Source organism: Panthera pardus, unplaced genomic scaffold (genome assembly GCF_024362965.1).
Source record: "Panthera pardus isolate Hobbes unplaced genomic scaffold, ASM2436296v1 HiC_scaffold_18, whole genome shotgun sequence".
Classification (NCBI taxonomy): domain Eukaryota; kingdom Metazoa; phylum Chordata; class Mammalia; order Carnivora; family Felidae; genus Panthera; species Panthera pardus.
The window spans coordinates 17,920,723-17,944,421 of NW_026526743.1; the positions used below are offsets into that span (position 1 = coordinate 17,920,723).

The following is a 23,699-nucleotide window of genomic DNA, read 5'->3' on the forward strand; positions in this document are numbered from 1 at the left end:
TGGCAGGGCTGTAACAAACTGAGGAGGGGGCTGGCTGATGGAAAGGACACTCAGGAGGCTGAGTGGATAGGCCCTCAGCAGACAGACTGGATGGGAGGGAGACATTGCAGGGAGAGGCCCAAGGCTCTGGCTTGAAGAGGGGGGACCCTGAGATGGGGATTGGGGAAGAAGTGCAGTTTGGGGGAGATATTACGGCAAGCGTGGGACCCAGTGGATGTGAGGGTCCCAGGGGATTCCCAGGGGGAGGTGTCCAGGACACTGCGGGCCCCAGGTTTGGGGCAAAGAGATGAGGCTGGGGCAAGGAAAGGGAGGAAACAGCCCACGGGGATGGTGAGAAGCGTGGGAAGAAGACAGCCAAGGACAGGGATGAGGAAAGGCCCACCACCTCCAACAAGTCCTGGGGCAGGCGTAATCAGGGGGTAACGTAGGGCACAGCCCACAGCTCTGGGGTGGACATCGCTTTTTCTTTTCTCGCGTCACTTCAGGGCTGGAGGGGCGCCTCTCAGGGGTGGGGGCTACTGCGCAAGCGCAAACGTGGCGGGAGGGGGCACTGATGCGCATGCGCCGCTGCTTCCCGCTCGGCCCGCCAGAGCTAGCGTGCCTGGGTCACGTGGCAGTCACGTAGTGCTTGCTGTGAGAGCCCAACGGTAGGTGCCAAGACCTCTGGGCTGGGCCCTAGGCCCCCAAACCTTCCTAGAGCTTACTGGGCCCTCAGCTCTTGGCCAGACCCGCCCCCAGGCCTCCCTCTCCCTCCTTCCCATCCTTGGTGGCCCGCAGACCCTACCCTTTATCAGACTCTGGCTCCCAGCCCACAGGCACAGGCCTCAGATCCCCTTCTTCCTCAGTCCCTTCCCCCAGCGCGGAGATCCCAACCCAGCACCCAGAGGTTTCCCTGAACCTCAGTCCACATCCCCGGACCTCAGACCTTCTCCCAGCCCGCAGACCCTGCCCTCAGACTGTCTTCCTCCCTTCGATCCCCTTGCATAGCCTGGAGACCCTGCCCCTTCTCAGGTCCCAACCCTCAGGCCCCTCTTCCTCCAGACCCTTTTCCTAACCCCCTAGACTCCTTTCCTACGCTCAGATCCTATCCCTGGAGGTCCTTACACCTCCCTGAGATGGAGTGCCCAGCCCTCAGACTCCCTTAGACCCCAGACCTGCTGGTTGTAGCTCCCAGAGCCCACCCCTTTGCTCCTTCAAAAGCCTGACAACAAATCAGACCCCTCCTGACTCCCCTGCCTTTCTCACACTGCCCTCCAGGACTCCCAGCCGGCTCTGTTTTTATTGCCCCCAGAGGTCCTGTCTTCACTTTCTCCTGCCCTCATGAGACCCCCTAGGTGATCCCCACCCAGGAGCTGACTGAGTCCGGAGCCCACAGATGCCCTCCCCGCGCTCTCGATTCCCCGTGGAGCTGGGCTCTGTTAGGGATCCAGAAGCCCAGGTGGGACAACTGCATCGCCTGGCTGTAGCTGGGGGCCCAGGCTGGGGCCTCACGCGGCTCCTGCGCAGAGGTGAGGGTCTGGCTGCTGCAGTTGCCTGTGGGGCAAGATCAGGAGGCAGTACAGAAGGTGTGACTTTAGCTAGCCAGTCAACGGCTGTGTAGCGGGCACCTGTTGTCCATGATGGGGATTTAGGGGTGAAGCTAACTTTCTGGGTCATTTCAAATGGAATCTATTAAGAGAATTTAAGAGAATGGTGAAGATGAAGTAGATACATTGAAAAGGATGGCTTTTTGGATGGGGTGATACTCGTCCCACATTATAAAAGTTGGTCATGCAAAAACCTGGGGAAGGGCACTTCAGAAGGGTGGAATAGCCATTGCAAAGGCCCTGAAGTCCAAACAGACTGGGTATGTGTAAGTAGCCTTGGAGCGAGGGGGCTCAGAGAGAGGGCTGAAGCTAAGAGGCTGCGGGTGCAGACAGGAAAGGGCCTCAAAAGTAGTGTGTGAATTTTGTTAGATTTTGTTCTGTGTGTGATGGGAAAGCATTGGAGTTGTAAGCAGGAAATGAAGGTCTAATTTACAATTTCCATTTTTTCATTGATTTTTGTAAGTCGATTGTGTATCTGGCTACTACTTTCTGAGCTTAAGTAATCGTTGTAATTTTTGGTTCTTTTACATTTTTTGTTACCTGAGGATGGTGACAGTTTGGCCCAGCCCTTTAAACTCGAATTCTTTTTTTTTCTCACGTGAGGTGTTGGCCAGAACCCCTGAACTTTGTTGTGGGTGGATAGCTCTTTCCTTCTTGACATTAAAGGGAATTAATCTGTATTTCTGCATTAAGTATCGTGCTTACTCTTGGGTTTTGGTTTATAATTTTTATGAAGTGAGGAAGTTCCCATCTATTCTTAGTTTTTGAGATATTCCCCTCACCCCCAGTCATAAGTAGGCATTGAATTTTATCAGGTGCTTTTTCTGTATCTACTGAGTCAAATGTGATTTTTGTTCTTTAATCCACGAATGTCTTTTCCTACGTTGATTTTGTTATGTTGAATCATCCTTGATTTTTGGGAATAAATCTATTGGGTAATCCCTTTTACTTTATTTAGGGGGGTTGCATATATGATCATAAATGGAATTGAAATATACTTTCATTTTTGGTTCTGGAAGTTCATCTGGTTTTGGAATTAAGGTCTTACTAGCTTCATAAAGGGAGCCTTGCCCTCTTTTTCTCTTTTTTTGTTTTTGGATCATCGTGTATAAGATTACCTATACATGGAATGAAATGATTACCACTGTAATGATTATATCATGCAATGAGGTGTGTTTTAAGAAGATCCTTCTGCAGGGCAAGACAAATGCAGAAACCCAGTTAGGATGCCATTGTGGATGCAGTGAATGTGATATTCGGATGTTCCTAAAGGACCACATCTGGAGGGATTTTGTGACAGAGACCAAGCTGGTTTGGACCAAGTGCATGATTGATTTTAGTCATATCTGCCAAGGACATAGGAGTGCAGGGACAAAGACACCACGCATTTTCCCTCAGTAGGGATAGGGGCTAGGGCCTAGAGGGAGACGGGTGAGTCCAGGGTAGCTGGGAGGAGTGGGCGAATGGGCTTCATGTGCGGTTAGTTACCTGTCCGCATGCAGCAGCCACAGCAATGATGATGGGTGGGGAGAGGAGGGGTTAGCAGGGGGATCTGAGCAGGATGATGGGGGGGAAGGGCTTGGCATAGGCGTGGAGGCTCAGAGGAGACTGCTACTTGGATTCAGCTCTTAGAAGCAATATTCAAAAATAAACTTGAGAGATTTCCTGGTAAAATCCAGAGTTTGCTTTTCTTGAAGAACTGGATGCTGGCCACATGGGATGTGTATCCATACACTGAATTAAAGCTGGGTAGAGGCTGCCTGCCGTGGACAGTGCTTACTCCTGTGAGCCGGAGTCCCTGAGAAGTCCACCTCCCCCTGGCCCCCGGGTACTTTTGTGTGATTTTACCACTTCTGGGACGGCACATGGGTGTCAGCGTGGCAGGTAGACGTCACCCCTTGTTGCAGCTCTGTGCACTTACTAGTGGTGAGTACTGTGTCGAGGCGAACTCTGAGGCAGAGTCCCCAGTGGCTGGAGGGTGGGGGGTTCCAGGACGTACAGATAGAACCTGGAGTCAAGGGTCACCCAGTCAAGGAGGGACTGTGGGGACTGGAAATTGGCAAAGGTGTTGCCTAGCGGCCCTCAGGACCTCTGCCTCTGGAGTAGAGGGCAGGGAAGTCCTGAGCCTCGCTGCCCCTCAGTTGTCCAGGTCGATGGTGAGAACTCTGCTGGGCAGACGGGGCTCTTCCTTTCGGCGCTGCTGGGCCACAGCTCTGCCGTGCAGCTCCTGCTGACCTTCGGCGCCAACCCTAACCAGTGAGTGGACGGATGGCGGTGCCCCCACGCTCCCAGGTCTCTGAGTCCCAGTCCCAGAGGTCCTGGGAGCCAGGGCTTTCTTCCGAAGACACCTCTCTCCCTCAGGACACCCTCCTATCCCCAGTGACCTCCCCCTTGTTCTCTGAATTAACCCCTTCTTGTCCTCCAGTGACTATTCCCATTCTCCTGGTATCGCCCATGCTCACGGTGATACTCTCACCTCTCAAAGACCCCACCGTGTCCCCCAAGTGACCCCTCCTGTTCTGATATCCACCTGCCACGTTCCTTTCATCCCTCAGTGATCCCATCCTGCCACCTCTTGTCCCTGTTACACCCTTTTCCTAATCCATTTCTGTCCTCATTGTTCTGCTGCAGCCGCTGCCTCGATGGCAGCACGCCTGTGCACGCAGGTGCCTTCTCGGGCCGCCGCCCGGTGGTGCTGCACCTGTTGCGGGCAGGGGGTGACCTGCGTCTACATGACCAGCAGGGTCGCACGCCTCGGGACTGGGCAGAGCAGGGTGGCGCCAGGCAGAGCCGGGAGGTGAGCGGCAGCCCAGGTAGGGTGGGGGCGTATAGAGTCAGCACCCCGATCTGCTCCAGCGCACCCCGCCCCCATCCAGGTGCTGGAGCTGCTAGAGCTATGCCGAGCCCGCGTAGCAGCACTGGTGCATGGCGGTGCGTTAGCAGCCAGTGCGTCCCTGGGCCAGCTGCAGGCCAGCTCTGTACACCACCTGTGTGGCTCCCTGTGGTTGCCGCGGCTGCTGCGTGCGGACGGGTAACTATCCACGCGTGAAACCCACTCGCCCGCCGCTCCCAGCTACCCTGGACTCACCCCTGTACGTCCCTTTGCCCCAGGGCGCCGAGGCAGGAGCAGACCAGAAGACCCCCCCAAATCCCAGCCTTGGGGTTTGGCCAGGTAAGCGGGAGAGGTTGGGGGAGCAGGGGCCACCCCTGTCCATTTCTTGCCTCATAGTCTCACTCCCCATCCCCAGCTGAGCAGCCTGTGGCCACTGGGGCTGCTGACGGGCATACCCCTCGCGGACCCCAAGGAGCTGCTGCCAGCCCAGGGCGAGCCCGACCGCACCTACGAGAGCAGCTCCCGCACCCTCATGGCCAAGTGAGAGCTAGCCCCCCCAGGCCCCTGCCTAACTGTCCGGCAGAGCTCTGGGAGGTATCCAGCTCTCCTCCTAACCTCACCAGGAAAGCCCCCTTGTCCCAGACCTGCACTCTTACCACCTCCTCATTCTCTAGCCTTCTGTGGAGGGGCCACCCTGTGACAGCTCGGCAGCTGAAGGTACCGGGAACTCAGCCTGATGTGCTGTTGGCCGACCTTCAACACTGCAGGTACCCCCACCCCCACCCCCAGCCTTGCCCTCAGGCTAGCCCTGTCTCACAGACCAGTCTCCTGCCTGCCTGTCCTACTCAAGTGTTTCACAAACAGAAGGCCAGGAACGTGACAGCCGCCAGCGTTATAGTCTTCACCTCCAGGCCAGCGCTTGGCACGGACCCCTCCTACCGGAGTGACCACCCCTCCCCCTGACCGTAAAGTGGCTCCCCGTTCCGCGTGCAGTGTGTTACAGGCCGGATGTAGGGAGGGTACCACAGGTGGGGTGTGAAGTGGGTGCCGGCCTGCGAGCCAGGTCTCAGTGTCTCCTCTGTCTGGTGGCTGGTGCAGATCGTCAACCCCTGGCACGCGGTGAGCTGTGCCCAGGGGCAGCCCCCACCATGCAGGTTGGGGCCTCCTTGTGAGTGGCCTGATCTCCTCCCACCCAGCACCCTGCACCACCCCAACATGTTGCTGCTGATGGCACTGAGCCCCTCGGCGGACCTGTCAGGGCTGTGCCTCCTCTTCGAACCCGTGTGGCTGGGCTCCCTGCATGTGGTGCTGCACCCACGGGGACCGAGTCAGGGAGGGCCCCGCACTGTGCCAGGCCTGCCGCCCGGCCACCTGCTGCTGCAGGTGCTGGAGGCCCTGCTGTTCCTGCAGGCCCGCTGGCGTGCTCATGGCGGCCTTAGCTCTCATGCCGTGCAGCTGGTACGGCCAGGCCTGGCCAAGGTGGGCAGCCTGGAGCACGGGCGCCCACTGCACCGATGCTGGCTGCCGCCCAGGTGAGTGCCTGCCTCATCTGCCCGCCCCTGTGTCCCTGTCCCGTGGCCACTGGCTCACCAGGCCCCTTGGCCTCCGCAGGCCACAGCAGGGCTACCCCCGGGGAGGCCCAGGCCCAGGGCTACCCCCGCCTCCTGAACTGTACCCATGGCTGCCACTTGAGCTCATCTGCGGTGACGTGCCTGCCGCCACCTCAGATCTCTACAGCTTCTGCATCCTGGCCCAGGAGGTCTTCACCGGTCAGTGAGTGATCCTACACCCCGCCCCACGGAGGTACCTGTACTGTTTCGGTCCCCCAGTCATGCTTCCTCACAGGAGAGCTGCCCTGGGCTGGGAGAAAGGGGCCTGAAGTGAAGGCTAAATTGGAGGCAGGTGAGAGCCCGGCCCTGGATCCCCTGGTACCAGCCCCCTACCAGGCCCTGGTTCAGGCTGGGCTGGGCCTAGGGCCCGCTGACCGCTGGGGCAGCCTGCAGAGTACTCGATACCTGCTGCGGGAGGCCATGGCCCAGGTACAGGGCAGGTTGGCAGGGTGGGTGGTAGCCATGGAGCCTTAGGCAGGACCCACGTCCCATACTCAGCCTCCTTCCCCAGGACTCCACTCCTGAGGTGAGCTCCCGGAAGCATTGGCCCACACGGTACCTTTCATCCCAGGGTTCCCCACCAGGTGAGAGGGCAGGGAGTGGGTGGGAGCAGGTGGTGAGCTCAGCTCTGCTCTCCCCATTCCAACCAGCTGGTCTGTCCCCCCAGAGACACTGTACTGTGAGGTGGCTCCCAGAGCCAGGACTATACCCAGGCCTGTGCCCCCTGTGATGCCCCTAGGCCCCTCCCCATGCCAGGTAGGAGCCAGAGCAGGGACATGGAGGACCAAGGGAGCTGTGGGGCACCTGGGCAGGCCCTGCCAGCTCTCTGCCATGGCTCTTTGCAGGCCCCGGAGACTCCTGAGACCCCAGGCCACAGCAGAGTCCAGAGGGGCGCAGCCTGGGACTCAGGCAGCAGCTTGACTCTAGGCAGCCTGAGCCCCAGCCCCAGCCTCTACCCAGGCTTCAGCCCCGCAGCCAGGGTCAGCCTGCACCGCTGCCTGGAGCCCAGCTCAACAGTATGGACACCCGCAGGGCCCTGTGCAACCATTCATTTGTTAATCTTTTACCCCTCACCCCAGGTGTCACCAACCCCAGTATCCCTGGCTGCTTCCCCTTTGACCAGGGACTCACAGGACACCCCAACTTTCCTGTCACTCACCTGTGCCCCCCTGACCAACTCTATTTCACCCAGGGCCCTGTCCTGTGCTCCAGCCATCAGGACTCAGCCTCCCTTCTAGGGACCCAGGGCTCTTTGGAGGAGTTTGAGAGGAAGTTCTCAGTCACGATTCAAGCCCTGCAGGGGCTGTGGCATCACACACACAGGGCTGCCCCGCGGGGCCCCTCTGCCGTGTGAGCCTAGCCCCTGCCTGCTGACCCACAAGGAGGCCTCCCACACCCTGGAGGCTGCTGGCAGGGAAGGCCATGAGGGCAGGTGAAGCAGAGGACCCTGAGCCTATCCCCTGCCCCATGCCACCTTCCCGGGCACCCTCTATGGCCACTGGGTGGCAGCTCCAGCCTTTTTCCCCTGCAGGTGCCCAGTCCTGAGCTGATCAAAGGAGATCTCTTCTCCAGCCTGCAGAAGTGAGAAATGGGCCCTGCTGGGGGACCCCGGACCCCTTCCTCACCCCCGGGGTAACCTTGGCTCCACCCCTATCCCACTACTCCCCAGGATGGACCTGCTGGAGGAGGTCATAGCAGAGCTGCAAGGTGGATGCCAACTCGGAGACAAGCCCAGCCTCGACCCCACTCCTGACACAGATTCTTAGGGTGCCCATGACTGCCTCCCTGAAGATATCACTGCTCAGAGCCTCCCAGGAACGGTTCCCTGTTCAGCACTTGCTGAAATAATAAAGTGATAAAGCAGCCTATCTGTCTCTGCCTCTTTGTTCACTGCATCTGGCTCCAGCATGACACTAGCAGCCATATTTTCACCATTTTTATTAATTTTATCAGATGGTTTAGTGGGGGTGTTGGAGGGGGGTGGAGATGGGCAGGAGCTGTTCCCCAACCCCCTGTGCACAGGGCAGGACAAGCTGGGGGCTCCTGAAGGGAGAGGGAAGACAGGCTGTTAGCCTAGCCCTCAGATTTGTGCGAGAGCCCCCAGGATGGGAGGACGGTGGGGGGATGGGTGTGCCCTTCGGCCCAGGGTAGGAAAGCTATAACAGGTTAGGGACCCACATCAGAAACAAGTTACAAAGTTAGAAACCAAGGGTAGGGGTCAGGAGCTCAAGAAAATACAAAACAAGGGATTGGATTGGGCCAAGATCAGTGAGGGGGAAGGGAAAGGAAGAAGGTCTCCCCCAGCCGTGGCTCAGCAGTAGCTTCGGGTCTGACCCTCAGAATGGAGGGACCAGCTGGGAGTGGGGTAGGGGGGTGGGGGACCAGCCCCCTCCCTTCCTTGCCCCCCATTCCTGTACAAAGATCCTCGGTGGTGTTCACCCCCCCTCCCGTAGGCTGGTGGGGCTGCCCTATACAGCAGAAGAGGCTCTGGAGGGCCCCAGGGCCCAGGCACCCTGTGAGGGGTGTGGGGGCCCCAGGGGGCCCGCTGTTTCTGGGGGAGGCGGGGAGCTGGGGGGCCAGGATCTGAACGGCTACGGGGGTGGGCAGGAGGGGAGGAGGAGCTGGAAGAGGCGGGTGAGGGACCCCTGGGCCCCAGAGCTAGGTTGACATAGAGGGGCTCAGGCCGGGTAGGGCGCCGGGCAGGATGCTGGGAGGCTGAGTAGCCAAGGTGGTCATGGGGAAAGCAGGAGGGGGGTGGTGGGTAGCTGAGCAGGAAGTCGGGGGACCTGTGGAGTGGTGGTGACTGGCCAAGCAGGCCGTATGAGGCATTGAGCCTATCTGGGGGCATAGAACGAAAGGGACTCCAGGACCGAGTGGGGCCAGAGTAGGGGGATCCCTCACCTGTCTCGATTTCATAGTACAGGTTCTCTCCCCTATCAAGTGGTGCAGGGGGACCTAGGGGGCTCCTCCAGACCGGGGCTGGGGAGCTGGGCTGGTAGGATGGGGAACCCAGGGAGTACAAGCCTGGTTTAGGGACCCCAAGGAAGGGTGGCAGGCACTCCCGGGGGGCCGAAGAGAAGAAGCCAGGAGTAGGAACCTGTGTGGGGACAGAATACAGGAACTGAGCTGCTGTCTCTGGCTCATCTCCACACCCCCTGCATCCCCCACTTGTCCTGAGCTGGGCACTGACCTGGGAAGGGCCTCGGAGTCCCCTCCTTGAGGTCCCTGGGGGACGCTGGCTCCTCACCAGGCTCCCGTCACTTTGTTGCCTCGGTAGGGAAGGTGGGGGTCCAGGAACCCAGGCACCCGGGTGGGCTAGGGAGTTGGGGGCTGGCCCAACCCCTGAGGTCCCTGGGGGCTCACCGCCCACCTCCAGTGACAGTGAGCGGTGAAAAGGGGAGTGGGGAGCAGAAGGGGTGCTCCCATGCTCCTGTTGGCTCTGTCTCTGGGCCACCTGCTGAGCCCGCTCAGCCAGGGCCAGGGCCATGAGGCGTGCTGGGTTCTTGGGGGGTGGGGGCGGGGCTCCCCCAGGGCGCAGGAGGGACAGGGGTGGGGGCAGCAGCGGAGAATCTGTACCAGGACCTACACAGAGAGGAATGGGAAGAGGAGTCAAGCAGGTCTTGGGTGCAGCTTCTGGGTCTATGAGGGTGTAGGGTAGACTGAGCGGGACTCACCGTGCTGGCCTTGGGGCCCCCGGGGACCAGGCAGTGACAGCTTGCTGCAGATCTCCTGTTGGCAGGTGTCACTCAGCTGGGCCTCAGCTCCACGCAGCAGCAAGGGGATGAGATGGGGCCGCAGGCCTGGGTTGGGGCTGAGGGCTGGCGTCGGGGTGACTGAGGCAGGTGTTCCCCCAGCCCCCAGCAGCTCCAGGACAGCAGGTGGCACTGATACAGCTAGGGGCTCTGAGATGTCCAGGGCGGTGGGCGAGGCAGGGCTGGTGGTCCCACGGGGTGAGAGGGCCTGGGGGGTCACCCTGGGTGGGAAGGCAGAGGCAGGGGCTGGGGGTGCTGGGCTGGCAGGAGGTGCAGGGTCCCCTGGTGTGGGGCTGCTGCAGCGAAAGGTCAGGGGATCAAAGTCGAGCCCCCGGAGCCCCTCCAGGCAGCGGGGTGGGCTGAAGTCCAGCTCGTCACCATCATCTAGCCAGGCTGAGGTTCGGTGTGAAGGGGAGCCAGAGAGTGCCCCCAGCCCAGCTGCTGAGGATCCAGATGATGAGGACTCAGAAGAGGAGGAGGATTCAGAGGAGGAGGAGGAGGAGGACAGGCTCTCGCAGGAGCCAGCAGGTGCTGGGCCCACAGGGAAAGCATCGCTGCTGGAGTGGGGTCGCCGTAGCCTGTGCAGCCTCTGGAGGCCTGGAAGAGGGGACAGTTTGGTGTCAAGGGCCAGACCTTTACGTACCCATACATCAGTGAGAATAGGGCACGCAGCCCAGTGGGTTGGTGGAGGAACACGAAGAGGCACTTCCCTGGATAGGGTCACAATGGCTGCGAATCCAGGGAGAGCTGTTCAGACTCACAGTGATAAAGGAAATAAATGGCAAGACCATGAGGAGAACCATTCCAGACCCAAAGGCAAGAACGAAGTCTGACAACCACATAGCTTGTGAGCATGAGACCAATGGGATCTCACACGTAGCTGGTGGGAGTGCAGACTGGGGCAGCCATATTTGGAAAACAAGTGGGCCTTCTCATGTACAGTTGGACATGAACATACCCTACAGCATGCACCTCCATCCACTCCTGGGTACGTGCAGCGCTCTCACCAGAGTGTGGGGCATGGCAGAGATCGCTCACCAGAGCCCCTCAACCCATCGGGAGTGGGACAGACATGCAGCTCTGGATAGGACATCCACACACGGCTACCAGAGAGCAGCTGAGAGGAACGAGCCTGGGCTACACTTGGCCACATGGGTGGCAGTGAGTGAAAAGTGATGTTCCTCATCCAACACCATACCCCCTTTCTTAGGATACCTTTAAAGATCCAAAACCACTAGGACTGTGCTGTATGTTATTTATGCAGACGCCTACAGGTGAGGAGACCTTAGAGCAAGGGGATGCTGACCATCAAGTCTGGAGGGCGCCTCCGGTGGGGAGGCAGCAGATGCGAGGGGAGAAGCTTGAAGGTAAGGTCGTGGGGCTCTTTTAGTTCTGGCCAGTGGGTTCATGGGTGTTCATTTTATTATCTAGATTTGTTTTTCAACAGGAATGCATAGAAGACTGTTTGAAAGGGCCCTGCCTGAACCAACGATCACAGTACATCATGAACCAAGGGTGATGCTTTATCCAACTCATTGTACCTAATGTCCAGATTAAGGAAAAAAAAAACCCAACCCCCCAAATTTGAAGCACATTTAGAGGCCACCTCAGGGCCCCCGGCCCTCCCAGTTCCACCTGGTCACAGGCATGAGCCACCCTGTGCTCACCAGCTCCGCTGGCCTGTGATGACAGAGACTCCTCGCTTTTGGCAGATCTCAGCGTGACAGTGTCAGGTCGGCCACCTGCTAGGAGAGGTACAATGGTCACAGGGCACTTCAGAGTGCCTCCCCCTACCACCACCGCCCACTGCCGGCCTCTGACCTGAAGGCTGCGGTGGGGCACGGGTGCCCCCCAGCCAGGGTAGAGGTTTCTTTCGGGGGATGCTGGGGCCCCGGCCCAGGGCAAAGAATGTCTTCCAGCTGCTCCCCCCTGGCTTTCGCTGTTTCTCGCCTCTCTCCCTTTTCCTCCTGGGGTTTGCATGAGACACAGGAGACAGTTTGAGGATCTGGGGCCTCCAGGCTGATCCTATGCTCCCCTAGCATTCCACTCACCTCTCCACAGGCGAAGCTGGGGCCTTGGGAGTTATGGGCTCCGTGGGTGTCCCCAGACGGCCCTGGGTGCGAGCCTGGGCTTCCTCCAGCGTCAGCAGGCGAGTGGAGGGGCCGCTGCCCGCAAGTGACTTGGGCCTGGGGAGGAGGCAGCGGCCTAGGGAATTGGGAAAGGGGGCAGCTGTCAGCTCAGGGTGCCATTCAAGGCCACGGGCAAAGCCAAGCGCTACAGCCCAAGCCCCGGCCCCGCAGCGTGCCCACCCGGGCTGGCAAGGCAGGGGGCCAGGGCGGATCAGGCGGGAATGGGTGGGCAGCAGGCAGGTGAGGAGGAGGAGTGAGGCAGAACGAGCTGATGAGGAGGCAGCTCCCGGCAGCCAGCGAGGGCAGCGGCTCTGGCTTCAGTTACCTCGGGCCAGTGGGCCCTCCGACGTGCTGAATCCTGATTGGGCTGGGGTCCCGGGTTGGGCGGGGAGTCTGGGTGGGGCCAGGGCGGGGTCAAGTCTGGGGACCTCCCACCTCCTCCCAGATGGACCCATGGCCCCAAGAGCCCCCAGGAGCTACAAGGGGTGAAGGAAGAACGATGTCCGGGCCAAGAAGTGGGGATCCTGAGCGTAGGAGCTGAAATGAGAAGGGGGGGGGGGGAGGGGAGGGAGAGGCCGGGGCGGGGTCCTCAAGGAGCCAGGAGGGAGGTCCAGCTTCAGTGGGGTAGGGATAGGGCTGGGAGCCCACCTGCCCTCCCACTGCAGCCCTAACAATGAGGGGGCAGTAGCCAGGACATGAGCGGGTGAGATGGGCGTACCTGCAGGGTCGAGGCCAGCAGAGGAGAAGGTGTCGCTAAACAGGACATCCACGTGGGTGAGCAGGAATTCCACCACCACAGACTGCACCCGAACCTCCCTGAAGGCTGCGGCCCCACCCAGCCCCACTGACTCCAGTTCCATGGACCTGGGTGGGAAGAGAGAGAGGGAGGCCAGGTGATTTAAGCTCCAGCTGGTGGATTTTAGCTACCCAAAATGGGGAGCCAATGGAAGAAATGACTGTCATCTAACACCTCTGACCTTCCCCAAGTGATCACATCTAGCATTGGGCTCTCAACCTTTCCCCAAACCTCCTTCCTCCCTGTCCGCAGCTCAGTCGATGCTCAGGCCAAACACCTCCGGGTGTTGTTCCTGATCCCCCTCTTTGCCTCACACTCACATCCAATCTCTCAGAAATCCTCCCTGCTCCACCCACAAAATCTCTCCAGAATCTAAACTCTCCCCCACTGTCCCCACCCCTGGCCTGGCCTCTACCCTTCCCATCCCAGACACCACAGCTCCTCCCTGCCTCCCTGCCCCCTCCCCCTCCATTCTGTGTTCTGCCCTCTGCAGTCTGCTCCCCTCTGCAGCCAGAGGTAGCCCCTCCATGCTGGGTCAAGGCCCTCCCGGCTCAGAGCCCTCCCCTGGCTGCACCCCTGTCCTGGTAAAGTCTGTCCTTACCATGACCCACAAATCATAAGTCATTCCTCTGTCTGGTCCCCTGGCATCTCTGACCTCACCATCTCCTCCCCCTCAACCCCTCCCTCCCTTGCTCACTGGGCTCCAGCCACACTGGCCTCCCCGCTGGTCCTCCAGCACACCGGGCACCTTCCCAGCCTCCAGACATTGGCACTTTTGGTCCCCTCGGTCTGGTTTGTTCTTCCCCAGATAGCCACATGTGTCCCTCCCTCACCTTCCAAAGTTCTTAAATGTTACCTTCTCCGTGGAGTCTTCCCCACCCACTTTATTTGAAATTGTAAGCTGCCTTCTCTTTTTGTTTCTTTGTCCTCATAGTTCTTATATCCACCATCTGATGTACCACCTATTTTATTTGGGACAGAGAGCTTGCCTGTCTTGGTCACCATCAAATCTTCTGTGGCTCATGCTGCTACTGGCCACAGAAGCTTCTTACTTGAAGCCTTCCCTGCCACTCTAAAAATCTCAAAATACCATGACCCTGTGCATCTCCCTTCCCTGCTTTGTAATCTTTCTCCTTGGTACTCATCACTATCAGACCATAGTCTCTATTTTTCTTGTTGATGGTTCATTGTTCATCTCCCCCATGAAAATGTGGACTTAGGAGCACAGGATTTTGCTCACTACTGTGTCCCAGTGCTGAGGAAAGGAACTGGCACACAGAAGGTACTCAAGAAATATGTGTTGAATGAAATGAATAAGAGAGCAAAAGTTGGGCTCTGGGTGTGGGGGGCTTCTTGAGGCCCAGCTAGTGGAGAAGGCTGAGGGGGCAGGCTGGTGAGTTGCCAGCTTACCGTAGCAGATTGGGTGCCCAGACAATGGCCAGGTTGCGGGCATGCATGCTGGTGTTGGCGCTGTGTCTTGCCATGCGGGCCAAGTGCCTCAGCAGGTACTCCAGGGTCCTGGGGGTGGGAGTGGAGGAGGACACCTGAGCCTCAACTCCCTTGGGACCCCACCACAGCCCTTTCTGCCCCTCCTGGTTTACCTGTAGTGTGGTGGGGGCAGCTGTTGGATGACGTCGTGGACACGCACCAGGCGTTCCTCCTCCCCAGGCACTGACATGGCTTCCTGGGATTATGCACAAGCATGATGGGGGCTGGGCCAGATGCATCCCAGCACCCTCCAACCTTGCCAGCTCCCTTACTCACACTGAACTTCCCATAGAGCTGGTATGTGAGCAAGGGATTCGGCAGCTCCCGGAAGTACAGCTTGCAAAGGGAGGACACACTGTGGATGTCCTGCAGAAAGGCGGGGCCAGACAGTTCAGGGATCCTCTCACTGTCAAACTCATGCCTGAGGCCACCAGGTCAAAGAGGAGAAAGATTCAGGTCAGAGCCGAACCACCTGGCCATGTTCTTCCCCCACTTCCCAAAGTGGCCACACATAGGTGCATGCACATGGATCCTGTGCTGGGCTCTTCAGAGGCAGAACCTTACTGACCGCCTCCCACCCCCCCCCACCCCCCCGCAACAACTCTGTGTGCCCCAGAGAGCATGCCTCATTTGACAGGAAGGACACTGAGGCTCAGGTGGGAGATGCCCCTGCTGTGGGTACCCAAGGCTATCTGAATCCAGAGTGTGACCATGCTCCTTCCACGAAGCTGTCATTCTCCTGGCTTCTGGAGGTCACTGAAAAACGTGGCCCAAATCCCAATAGCCCCTGCTCACCACTCTCTGGTGAAGTCCCACTGCTCTTGGGTAAACATCCTATCATGTGACCTCATGCCTGTCTCTCAGAGTCTCAGGCTCCACACTGACACCTCATGCCTCCTGTCAGCCCCAGTGCTCGTGGCTCACTGCTTCCCCTTAGACTCTCCCACATGCTGTCCCTCCTCAGCTCAGAACCCTCTTGTGGTTACCCCCTTATTCTGAGTAAAAGGCAAAATCCTAACAGTCATCAAAAAGGCCCTGTATGCTCTGCCCCCATTTCCTTCCGGGACATGACCTCCTGCCGCTTTCCCTTGCACTAACTGTTCCCTCCATGGTGAATGTTCATCCCAGCACATCCACACAGCTCACTCCCTCACCTCCACCAGAGCAAGCTCTCTCCCAGGCGGCCTTCTCTGCCCACCCTATATAAAACTGCAATACCCCTCCCCAACTTATTATGAGCCTCCCCACCCCATTCTATTTTTCTCCATAGTACTTGTCACCTGCTAGTACACACTCTCATTTCCTTGTTTGTCTCTCCCTCTAGTATGTGAACCCCATGAGGGCAGGAATCTCTGGTTGTCTCTCATCCACCACTGTGTCCCCAGTGCCTCATGCTTGGCATGTGGCAGGTACTCAATGAAGGTTGATCTCTTGCTTCCAATGCTTATTCTGCTCTTGCCTTTCAGGTCTCAGTGTGGGTATCACTTCCTCAAGGAAGCCCTCTCTGCCCCCAGCCCCAGTCTAACCCCACTCTAAGCCCTCCTAACCCTCCCTGATAACTCTATGTCCCCAGCACATGGCACAGGGCCTGAAACAGAGATGATGCTCAGTAGGAGTTTGTGGAAGGAAGGGCTCGGTGGAGGGCCCTCACCGTAGCCTCTGGATGTTGGATGACACTCCTGAGAGCCGGTAGATTCCATCCACCACCCCATGGGCCTCAATAAACTCAGAGCAGCAGCGAAGCACCTGGGGCACTGGGGAAAAGCAGGGGCTCAGGTCTAGGCAGGTTGCAACCAGGGTGGGAGGAGAGGGCTGGGCAGGGAGACATAGGGCCTGTCCTCACCATCCTGGCCTGAATTGCTGAGATGCTCTCCAAGGTCACAGCCAAACACCCTCTGCCTCAGGATGCCCCGCTGCCGTAGCCGCTGCCGAGAAGGGCGGGAGCGCATGAATGTTCGGAGGAGGCCAGCCAGCTTCCCACGTGGCCGGGGCACAGCTGTGGGGGTAAAGGCAGGCCACACAGGGTCAGTGCAGCCACTGATCTTATGGTGGGGGGCAGGGGCCTGGCCCCTTGTTCCCATTACCTGAGGTCAGAGAGGAGACACCCTGGGGAGTTGGGACACCACACGGGGGACCATCGGCATCTGTGGGGTGAACAGTAGGTGGAGAGAATGGATGGCAAGCAAAGGATGCAGGGAGGCCTCCACATTTTGCCCCTGGCACTTACCCCCCTTTAGTCCTGGGCCAGGCCGCTCTGTGAACAACTCCACACACTCACTGGGGAAGAAACCGACCTGAAGAGGGTTTGGGGTCAGCGAGTAGGCCACCCTAGCTGGCACAGTGCCCTGCCTCACTTGTCCACCCCAAGCCAGGCTCACCTGGAAGCCTCGCTTGCCCCGCCACCAGCTCCGGTCCTCAGTGGGTGGCATGTCGATCACTGAGACAATGTCTCCCACCTGAGAGTGGGAAGGTAATTGGAGGGAGGGTCAGAAGGGACAGGGGAAGTGGGGAGCCCAGGTGGAGTCCGCTTCCCCACAGCCTCACCTCGAACGACAGCTCGTCTGGTGCCTGGGCTGTGTACCGTTTTATTACATGGGCAGCGGCCACCGCAGGGATGTTAAGGGAGGCTTCCTCACTGAGGAGCAGTCGCCGGCCATGGTTGTCCAGCTGAGATGGTGGGGGCAGAGGGATGTGCAGGGAGAGGCCAGAAGAAGATAATAAAGGCAGAGGAGGTTCCTCCATGTCCAGTGGAGCTCACTACCTGTCCCCTACCTAAAAGCCTCTGTCAGTCAGAGCTATCGGTCAAAGAGCTAAATTCTTGCCCCTACCCAACAAAGCCCCTCCTTCCTCTCATGTCCCGGGATACCCCTGCACCCTCATCCTCCATGACACTGCACATTTGGTTTCTAAAAACCGACTGGTTTAAGCCACTGTTGGCCGAGTGTTCTGTGAGTTACAGTAAAACCTATTTCTAACTGATATATCTTGAAATCCTCACATCCCCATAGTCCAATGCCTCTCTCTCTCTCTCTCTCACACACACACACACACACACACACACACACACACACACACACACACACTTATTCTCTCTCACAGGCATGTGCCCACACAGACACTGAAATATCAGTGCCTCCTCCACTCTGGCTCGTTTCTTTCCTGTGCCCACACACTCTCTCTGGCTGGTTCTCACTCCTCAGACATCCCTCACTCACTCCCCACCCCGAGTCCCCTTTCCCGGGCCTACCTCCATCCAGGTGAGCACAGGCCCACAATTGAGGTTACTGTCCACCAGTCCTGACAAGGTCTCCAGGTATTGTAGCAGCAGTGGTACCAGCATCTGGGGGCAGGTTGTCAGGATGGGCTTTTGTGAGGGGAACTTGAGAGAGTCACTGCCCTCCTATACTGCCCTAGCTCACCTCTAGACAGGGCTGAAACTCAGCCTGAATGCATGGGTGCTGCTCCACTGGTAAGCACTGAAATATTTTCATATCAGTTAGTAAATAGGCTATGCCAAGCTCCTGTGTGCCCCCATTGGTCTGGCCATGCCGACTCTCCCACCAAATCCCCTGGAACTCCCATGATCCTAAAGCTGAAAGGAGCCTCCAGAACCTTGCTGCAGTTTTATTCTGGGCCTCTCCATTCTGATTGGTTGGAACTCGGGCCATACCAGTGTTTAAATATTTAACTATCCTCCCTTGATGGTTTCACACAGTGCTTATGAGGACACACCATAGCTGAGGCTGGGACCATAAACAGTTTACCTGGGCAGCCCTGGCACCCTCTGGGGGTGGGGGAAGCTCTGGGAGGCAGGAGAACCTCCTGTCAAATATGCACCGGTGTAGGTGGGCATCCAGGGAACGGAAGTCATCGTAGCTACGCAGAACTGGCCACGAACGGCCCTGAGGGAGCAGGAGGGACAGAAAGGAGCAGTAGTCCTATTACACTGAGCCAGTGTAGACCATGAAGACCAGACTGTCAGGCTAGATGAGAGGAGGGGTGGCCTCACCTGGCAGGTCACCTGTACCCCAAACACCAGCTCATTCTCTCCAGAGAAGCTGGGGCCTTCACGCTCTGGAGACAGCAGGAGCTATAGTGGGAAATAAAGGCTCAGGTAAGGGCCTCACTTTTGTCCCAGTCCTGACATTCCCAGGTTAGCACTATCTGGAAATGGATCTGTGTCCCCTGCCTGGGGCTCCCTAACGGCAGGGCCTGCTGATGTCTCAGAGTACAGGGCCCTGGCACAGTGTGTACACCTAACAAAAAGTTAGGTGAATGAATAAAGAAACGAACAAATGAATAACAGTTCTCTTCCACCCTGCACCTCCTGCCAGTGACTGCTCAGCTATTCCTGAGATAGGCTTCAGGGGTAAAGTGGCTGATACTGCTTCAAGGTTGGGTAGGATCTCACCCTCCCACCTGGGTGCAAAGCCCCCATACCTGAATATGGCCAAAGTCAACATTCTCATAGTGGAAATGGGCACAGTCAGCCAGCCGAGGGAAGGGACCTCGAGGAGCCGAGAGCCTGGGGGACAGGTGACACATCACTAGTGGCTCCTGTGCTTGGCCCCCCTCCTAAGCTGAGCCTCACCCTCACCTCTCACCTTTTCCCAGGCTTCCCCTTCACACTAGGCCCCCCAGTGTGGGGCAGAGGCTGCACTGAGCCTTCCCCTGGGCCATCCAGGCTGTCAGTGCTGCGAGCCTGTAGAGCAGAAAGAAGAATCAGAGGCCTCCAGAGATGGGAGCAGAGAGACAACGGGAGCATTGTTATCTGTGAGCCTGGGCCCAGAGGCCCGAATTGCTTCACAGGCTGCCCTGAGCATGGAGCAGAAGGGTAGGTCAGGGGGAGGTGAAGGCAACTGAGGGTAGGCCTGTTTCTTTGTGGGTGGTCTGGGGTGGGGGGCTGGAAGAAAAGGGACTGAGGGTGAGGGAGGGAGAGCGCACGCTGGTACCATCTCTCCCTGTTTGAAGCCCTCCTTTAGCCCCTGCGGAGTATAGTCATCTCCCCTATGTGCCTCTCCACACCTTTCATTGATGTCTGGACAATCATAGCTCCCATCTTATCAATCTTCCTGCTTCTAACCTCTCCCCTCCTGCTCGCTTCTTCCTAGCAAGTGCTGGTATAATTTTCTTACCACACAGATCTACCTGTCTCTCCATAGATCATAGACCTTCAATGGCTCCCTGTTATCTTCAAGATAAACTCTGAATTCTCAGGTCTCTCTTTACCACTCCAGCCCAGCCTTCCCCCCCAATGGCCTCTACTCTCAGGGCTCACACTTTAGAGTCCAACAAAAGCACGACCTTCTCATTTCCTCCTAGGCCTTTGCAAAGATTGTTCTCTCTGCATGGGACACTCTTCCTAATTCTTTCAGTAGGTTCACTCCTCCTCATGCCTCAGGTCTCAACTCTCATTCTGTCCTCTTGACCCAGGCTGTGTCAGCCTCCTCTTCTGGACTCCTCTATCCCCATTCCAGCCCTGAGCACTCTGAGATGTCACTGGTGACAAGCCCATCTCCCCCGTTGGACTGTGACTTCCCCAGGATCAGGGACTCCAGCACATAGCTGGGCACAGAATTGATGCTTCTCACAGGGAAAGTTGCCTGATTCCTCTGTGGGTCCCAGTGTCCAGTTACACAGCAGGAACCAAGTAAAACCTGACAAATAAATTAACCAGCTGCCAGATAGGGATTTTCCAGGCTGGGCTCTAGCCTCTCCTTCCTTCATATCCCTGAGACCCCAAGTTCATCCTTGGGTCTCACCCTCAGGTCTGTCCCCCTCCAGCTCAGAAAGCTCCTCAAAGCAGGATGAGATCTGAATCTCTTTGCACGTGGAACATGGGGTCTGCCCGGAGGTATCAGGGAATGTCTGTTAAATGAGCGAATGAGAGAATGAATGGATGAATGAGCAGAAGCAGCATGGTGGGAGAGGGAGATGGTGGGGGAGGGAGGGTGAGGACAAGAAGATGGAGAAGGACCCAAGGATCTAGCAAGAGGTACACTGCTGGTTTGGGGTTGGGGTGAAGTAAGGAGAGGGGAGACGCTGGAGAGGATGAGGTAAAGGTTCAGGCTGATGGGGGGTAAGGGAGCGTAGATTGAGAGGAAACAGAACGGAATGAGATGGAAGAGAAAGAGAAGAAAAGGGTCAGGCTGAGGATGGAGCCGGGTGGGGGTGGGGCTCAAGAACGCGAAGGGGGCTGGTGGTAGGAGGGGGAGTGGGCTAGTCAGAAAAGGGTGGAGGTGGGGAGAGGAAGCTGAGGATGGCTCTGGGATGGGGATTGGCGAAGGACCCGGGAAGCTTCAGCAGGCCCCTGCGGGGGCCACTTCGTGGTGCGGGTCCTTCCCGGGACTAGCCCCTCCCCCCCAAGCCTGGGTCCTCGGCCACTGTCACCTCCATCCAGGACAAGGAAGGGGACGAGCACTGAGGGGGCGGGGCTGGGGTAAGGGCTTGGGCCCAAGACCAGGCCGGGGGACGAGAGGGACCTCGACGAGGGGTGAGGGGCGGCGCAGGCCGCGGGCTCGGGCGGGGCCGGGGGCGGGGCGCGCGGGGCGGGGCCGCGCGCGGACAGACTGACACGCGGACGGACTGACGCCCGCTTGGGCCCCTCACCACCATGGTAGCGTAGCCTCCTCAGGCGCCGGCCGCGCTCGGCCCGTCGCTCGTCGTCCTCGTCGCCGCTGCCGCCGCCATGGCGACACAAAGGGGAGGGCGCGAGCCGCGCGCGGGCGGCTGCAGGCCCCGCCCCTAACGGCTGCCCGTGGCTCCGGCGCGCGCCCCACGGAGGCGGGGCAGTGGGGGACGCGGCGCCGCTTTTCATTGGCTCCGCCCTTGGCCTTAGGATGACTCCCCGCCCACCTAGCGGCTTTTCATTGGCTTGGGTTTTGGTCCCATCCCTGGCTCGGCCTCTTCGGTCCCGCCCCGCGAAGTTTGACAGCGCCGCGCCCATGACTGCTTTTCATTGGCTGTCATTGCCCTCCCGAGACACACCCCCAGGTTCTTTATGCTTTGCTTCCAACACTTCTAACACTAAGCAGTGGGCTCTCCCCTTAGTCCATTCTCAGTGACCACTCCTCTGACACTGTTTTCCCCCTTCTGACACTCTTAATTGGGTTCTTCCATGGCCTCAGGGCTTTTCTCCATCCCCAAGTAGCTTTTCAAGGTCTCAATCCTCTAGCTCCAGCTTTGTCAGTTGACCCTGACACCGCCCACAGAATACTGAGGACATTTGCCCATGGATGGTTTTCACTGGCTCAGATACCCTGCCTGGGACATAATCTTTGCCCTTCCCACATTGTCCTTACCTCCTCCTCTACTGTTTCTTACAGGCCGGCCTCCGGCTCTGACTCCTTTTTCATAGGACCTGGTTTAGCCCGCAATGTAGAACATGACCAGGTCTCCTATAAAGCCAATCCCAATCTTTCCGCCTCTAACTTGAGCCAGGTCCAGAAAACACTATAACAATGCTGTTTCCAAGAAGACTTTCACTGGTCATGTTCTCAACAGGGCCCCTCACCTCAGAAAGTACAGCTTTGATTCATTCTCTCATTCATTCAAAAACTAATCACTTAATTTGTGGCTACGTCAGTATTCAAAGGAAGGGAAAATATATCCTGCCTACATGGAGCAGAGATAAACTGTCCCCAACTGTGCTGTGTCCAAATTTCTGACTCACAGAATCCATGAACATAACAAAATGATTGCATTATGTCACTAAGGCTTGGAGATGATTTAAAATCCAGCGATAGTAATTAGGATAGTCTTTTGTCAACTAGTTAATTCCTACCTGTCTCAGCCTGAACGTAACTTCCTCAGAAATCCTCTTTATATCTAAACAGCTATTTCCTTCTTTTTTATTTCATTTAATTGTGTGGTTTGTTCAAAAAGGCTGAAGACAAATATATGCCATGTCTATGACATACAGAAGCTACTTTTAATAGAAACCTATCCTATCCTCCCTCTTTAATAAATACAGATATCAACATAATCCTGATCATACATTCTCCAACATTTTATCATGAAAACTTTCTAACATACAGCAAAGTTGAACAATTTTACAGTTGACACCCATAGATCCACCACTTAGATCCTACAGTAAAATTAACATTTTACTGTATTTGCTTTATCTCAATTCACTTATTACTCTATTCATCCTGTTTCATTAATCTTACTATTTTTTGGATGTATTTCAAAATAAATTATAGGCATTGGTATACTGTCCCCTAAACACTTCAGCATGCATATCTTTAACTAGAGTTCAATATTTATTTTTGAGGTAAACTTCACATACAATGACATTCAGAAATTTCACTGAATTTTGACAAGTGCATACACCTGTGTAACCAAAATCCCTATCCAGCATGGCAACTGGACTTTTTACATGGAAGTCCAGGGCTCCAAAGCATACAAAAGGAGGGGGGAGATCAGGGGGATACTGTATCATCTTGGCTAATTTGGTTTAGAAAGTTAAAGCAGTATCATTTCCTCTGCATTCTATTTGTTGAGGCAGTCACAAAGTTTTACCCAGTTTCAAGGAGATGGGACATAGAATCTACTTTTTGATGGGAAGTGTGTCAAATAATTTGCAGACAAAACAATAGGTTTTTCAATAGTCCAGGTGCCATAGCTTAGGCTGGGGTGAGGGCAGTGGAAGAATAAGGGGTTAAATTCTGGATAGATTTTAAAGGAATTGCTAGCCAAATTGACTGACTGTGGGGTGGGGGAAAGAGAGGAGTCAGGAATGGCCACATGGCTTTTGGCCTGGGCAACTAGAATAGAGCACAGGAAAACCAGAGTGGCAAGTTAAGGGGAAGATTGAGAGCTCAGTTTAAGACCTGTGAACTTTGAGACAGTAGGCATTGGCATGGAAATGGTGAGGAATGGAGCAGGTAGCGGAATATAGGAACCTAAGGTTCAGTGGCCCGGTCTAGGGTGAAGATTGAAATTTGGGGACTATTAGAATAGAGATGGGCTAGAGATGCCTGAGAATGAGTACAGACAGTTAAAGGCAAGGACCTGGGACATGCTAAAGTGACAGGTTGGAGCAATGACAAGGTGTGACCAGAGAGGTGAGGAGTGGGGTGGGGCACTGGAAGGGTAAGGAGGAGGTGTTTCAGGGAGGGAGGTATCAGCACACTAAATACTGTTTCTGGCTCAAGCAGGGTGTGGACTGAGGATTGACCATTGCCCAGCACTCTGATGACCCCCATTAGTTTCATGCCCAAAGGACAGCCCTTTGGTCTCAGCTGAGACAGGAGGATCCACTCTGAGTTGAGAGTCAGCTAAGGTAAGTCCAGTCTTGCCTGAAATCTGTCCTGGAACCCCTCCCTGTCCTGACCTCAGAGAGGATTCCTCAGAGAGGATACCAGAAGAGATTTTGTGCCAATGGTCAGGAACTAGAGTGGAATGGGGCAGGGCAGAGGTACCTCGGATAGGGGGAGGGAGGGAGCCATTTCTCTTAATTAGCACGACTCTTAGCCTTTCCAGAACAACTCCCAGAGAAACTAAG

At 56.9% G+C, this 23,699-nt stretch overlaps 2 protein-coding genes across 7 annotated transcripts; one reads left to right on the top strand and one right to left on the bottom strand.

Moving 5' to 3' along the window:
- The first annotated feature begins 538 nt into the window (after positions 1-538).
- Positions 539-7,895, top strand: LOC109251428 (inactive serine/threonine-protein kinase TEX14-like). 5 transcript variants are annotated; one of them, XM_019423038.2, is made up of 16 exons: positions 539-647; positions 1,258-1,508; positions 3,728-3,842; positions 4,218-4,383; positions 4,463-4,617; positions 4,698-4,758; positions 4,835-4,959; positions 5,094-5,186; positions 5,616-5,951; positions 6,031-6,188; positions 6,265-6,458; positions 6,541-6,613; positions 6,697-6,785; positions 6,875-7,045; positions 7,561-7,610; positions 7,699-7,895. In XM_019423038.2, exons 2-16 carry the CDS (start codon positions 1,376-1,378, stop codon positions 7,793-7,795), a joined length of 2,016 nt encoding a protein of 671 aa, XP_019278583.2. In that variant the 5' UTR covers positions 539-647; positions 1,258-1,375; the 3' UTR covers positions 7,796-7,895. The 5 variants fall into 5 exon arrangements, with proteins under 5 accessions (XP_019278583.2, XP_053762330.1, XP_019278584.2 ...); XM_053906355.1 differs by lacking the exon at positions 539-647 and having other exon boundaries at positions 797-1,508; XM_019423039.2 differs by lacking the exons at positions 539-647; positions 7,561-7,610 and having other exon boundaries at positions 797-1,508.
- A 55-nt stretch (positions 7,896-7,950) lies between these two features.
- Positions 7,951-20,937, bottom strand: ARHGAP33 (Rho GTPase activating protein 33). Of its 2 annotated transcripts, XM_019422955.2 has the most exons (22): positions 20,804-20,937; positions 18,799-18,896; positions 18,635-18,719; positions 18,204-18,284; positions 17,959-18,096; positions 17,442-17,534; positions 16,739-16,861; positions 16,573-16,650; positions 16,422-16,488; positions 16,279-16,338; positions 16,038-16,190; positions 15,846-15,948; positions 14,471-14,615; positions 14,308-14,390; positions 14,117-14,224; positions 12,629-12,774; positions 11,833-11,986; positions 11,603-11,748; positions 11,449-11,523; positions 9,704-10,378; positions 9,220-9,611; positions 7,951-9,126 (listed from the first exon to the last, which is right to left on the bottom strand). In XM_019422955.2, the coding sequence occupies exons 1-22, from the start codon at positions 20,807-20,809 to the stop codon at positions 8,341-8,343; spliced, it is 3,795 nt and encodes a 1,264-aa protein (XP_019278500.1). In that variant the 5' UTR covers positions 20,810-20,937; the 3' UTR covers positions 7,951-8,340. The 2 variants fall into 2 exon arrangements, with proteins under 2 accessions (XP_019278500.1, XP_019278499.1); XM_019422954.2 differs by having other exon boundaries at positions 7,951-9,611.
- Positions 20,938-23,699: the final 2,762 nt, after the last annotated feature.

Coding starts and splice junctions, on each gene's coding strand:
- ARHGAP33 (XM_019422954.2), bottom strand. Junction 18,720..18,798: donor AAGGGGAAGCCTGGGAAAAG/GTGAGAGGTGAG, acceptor CCTGTCCCCCAG/GCTCTCGGCTCCTCGAGGTC. Junction 15,949..16,037: donor CAGCAATTCAGGCCAGGATG/GTGAGGACAGGC, acceptor GCTTTTCCCCAG/TGCCCCAGGTGCTTCGCTGC.
- LOC109251428 (XM_019423038.2), top strand. CDS start 1,376: ATGCCCTCCCCGCGCTCTCGATTCCCCGTGGAGCTGGGCTCTGTTAGG. Junction 4,759..4,834: donor CAGCCTTGGGGTTTGGCCAG/GTAAGCGGGAGA, acceptor CCCCATCCCCAG/CTGAGCAGCCTGTGGCCACT. Junction 6,459..6,540: donor TGCGGGAGGCCATGGCCCAG/GTACAGGGCAGG, acceptor CTCCTTCCCCAG/GACTCCACTCCTGAGGTGAG.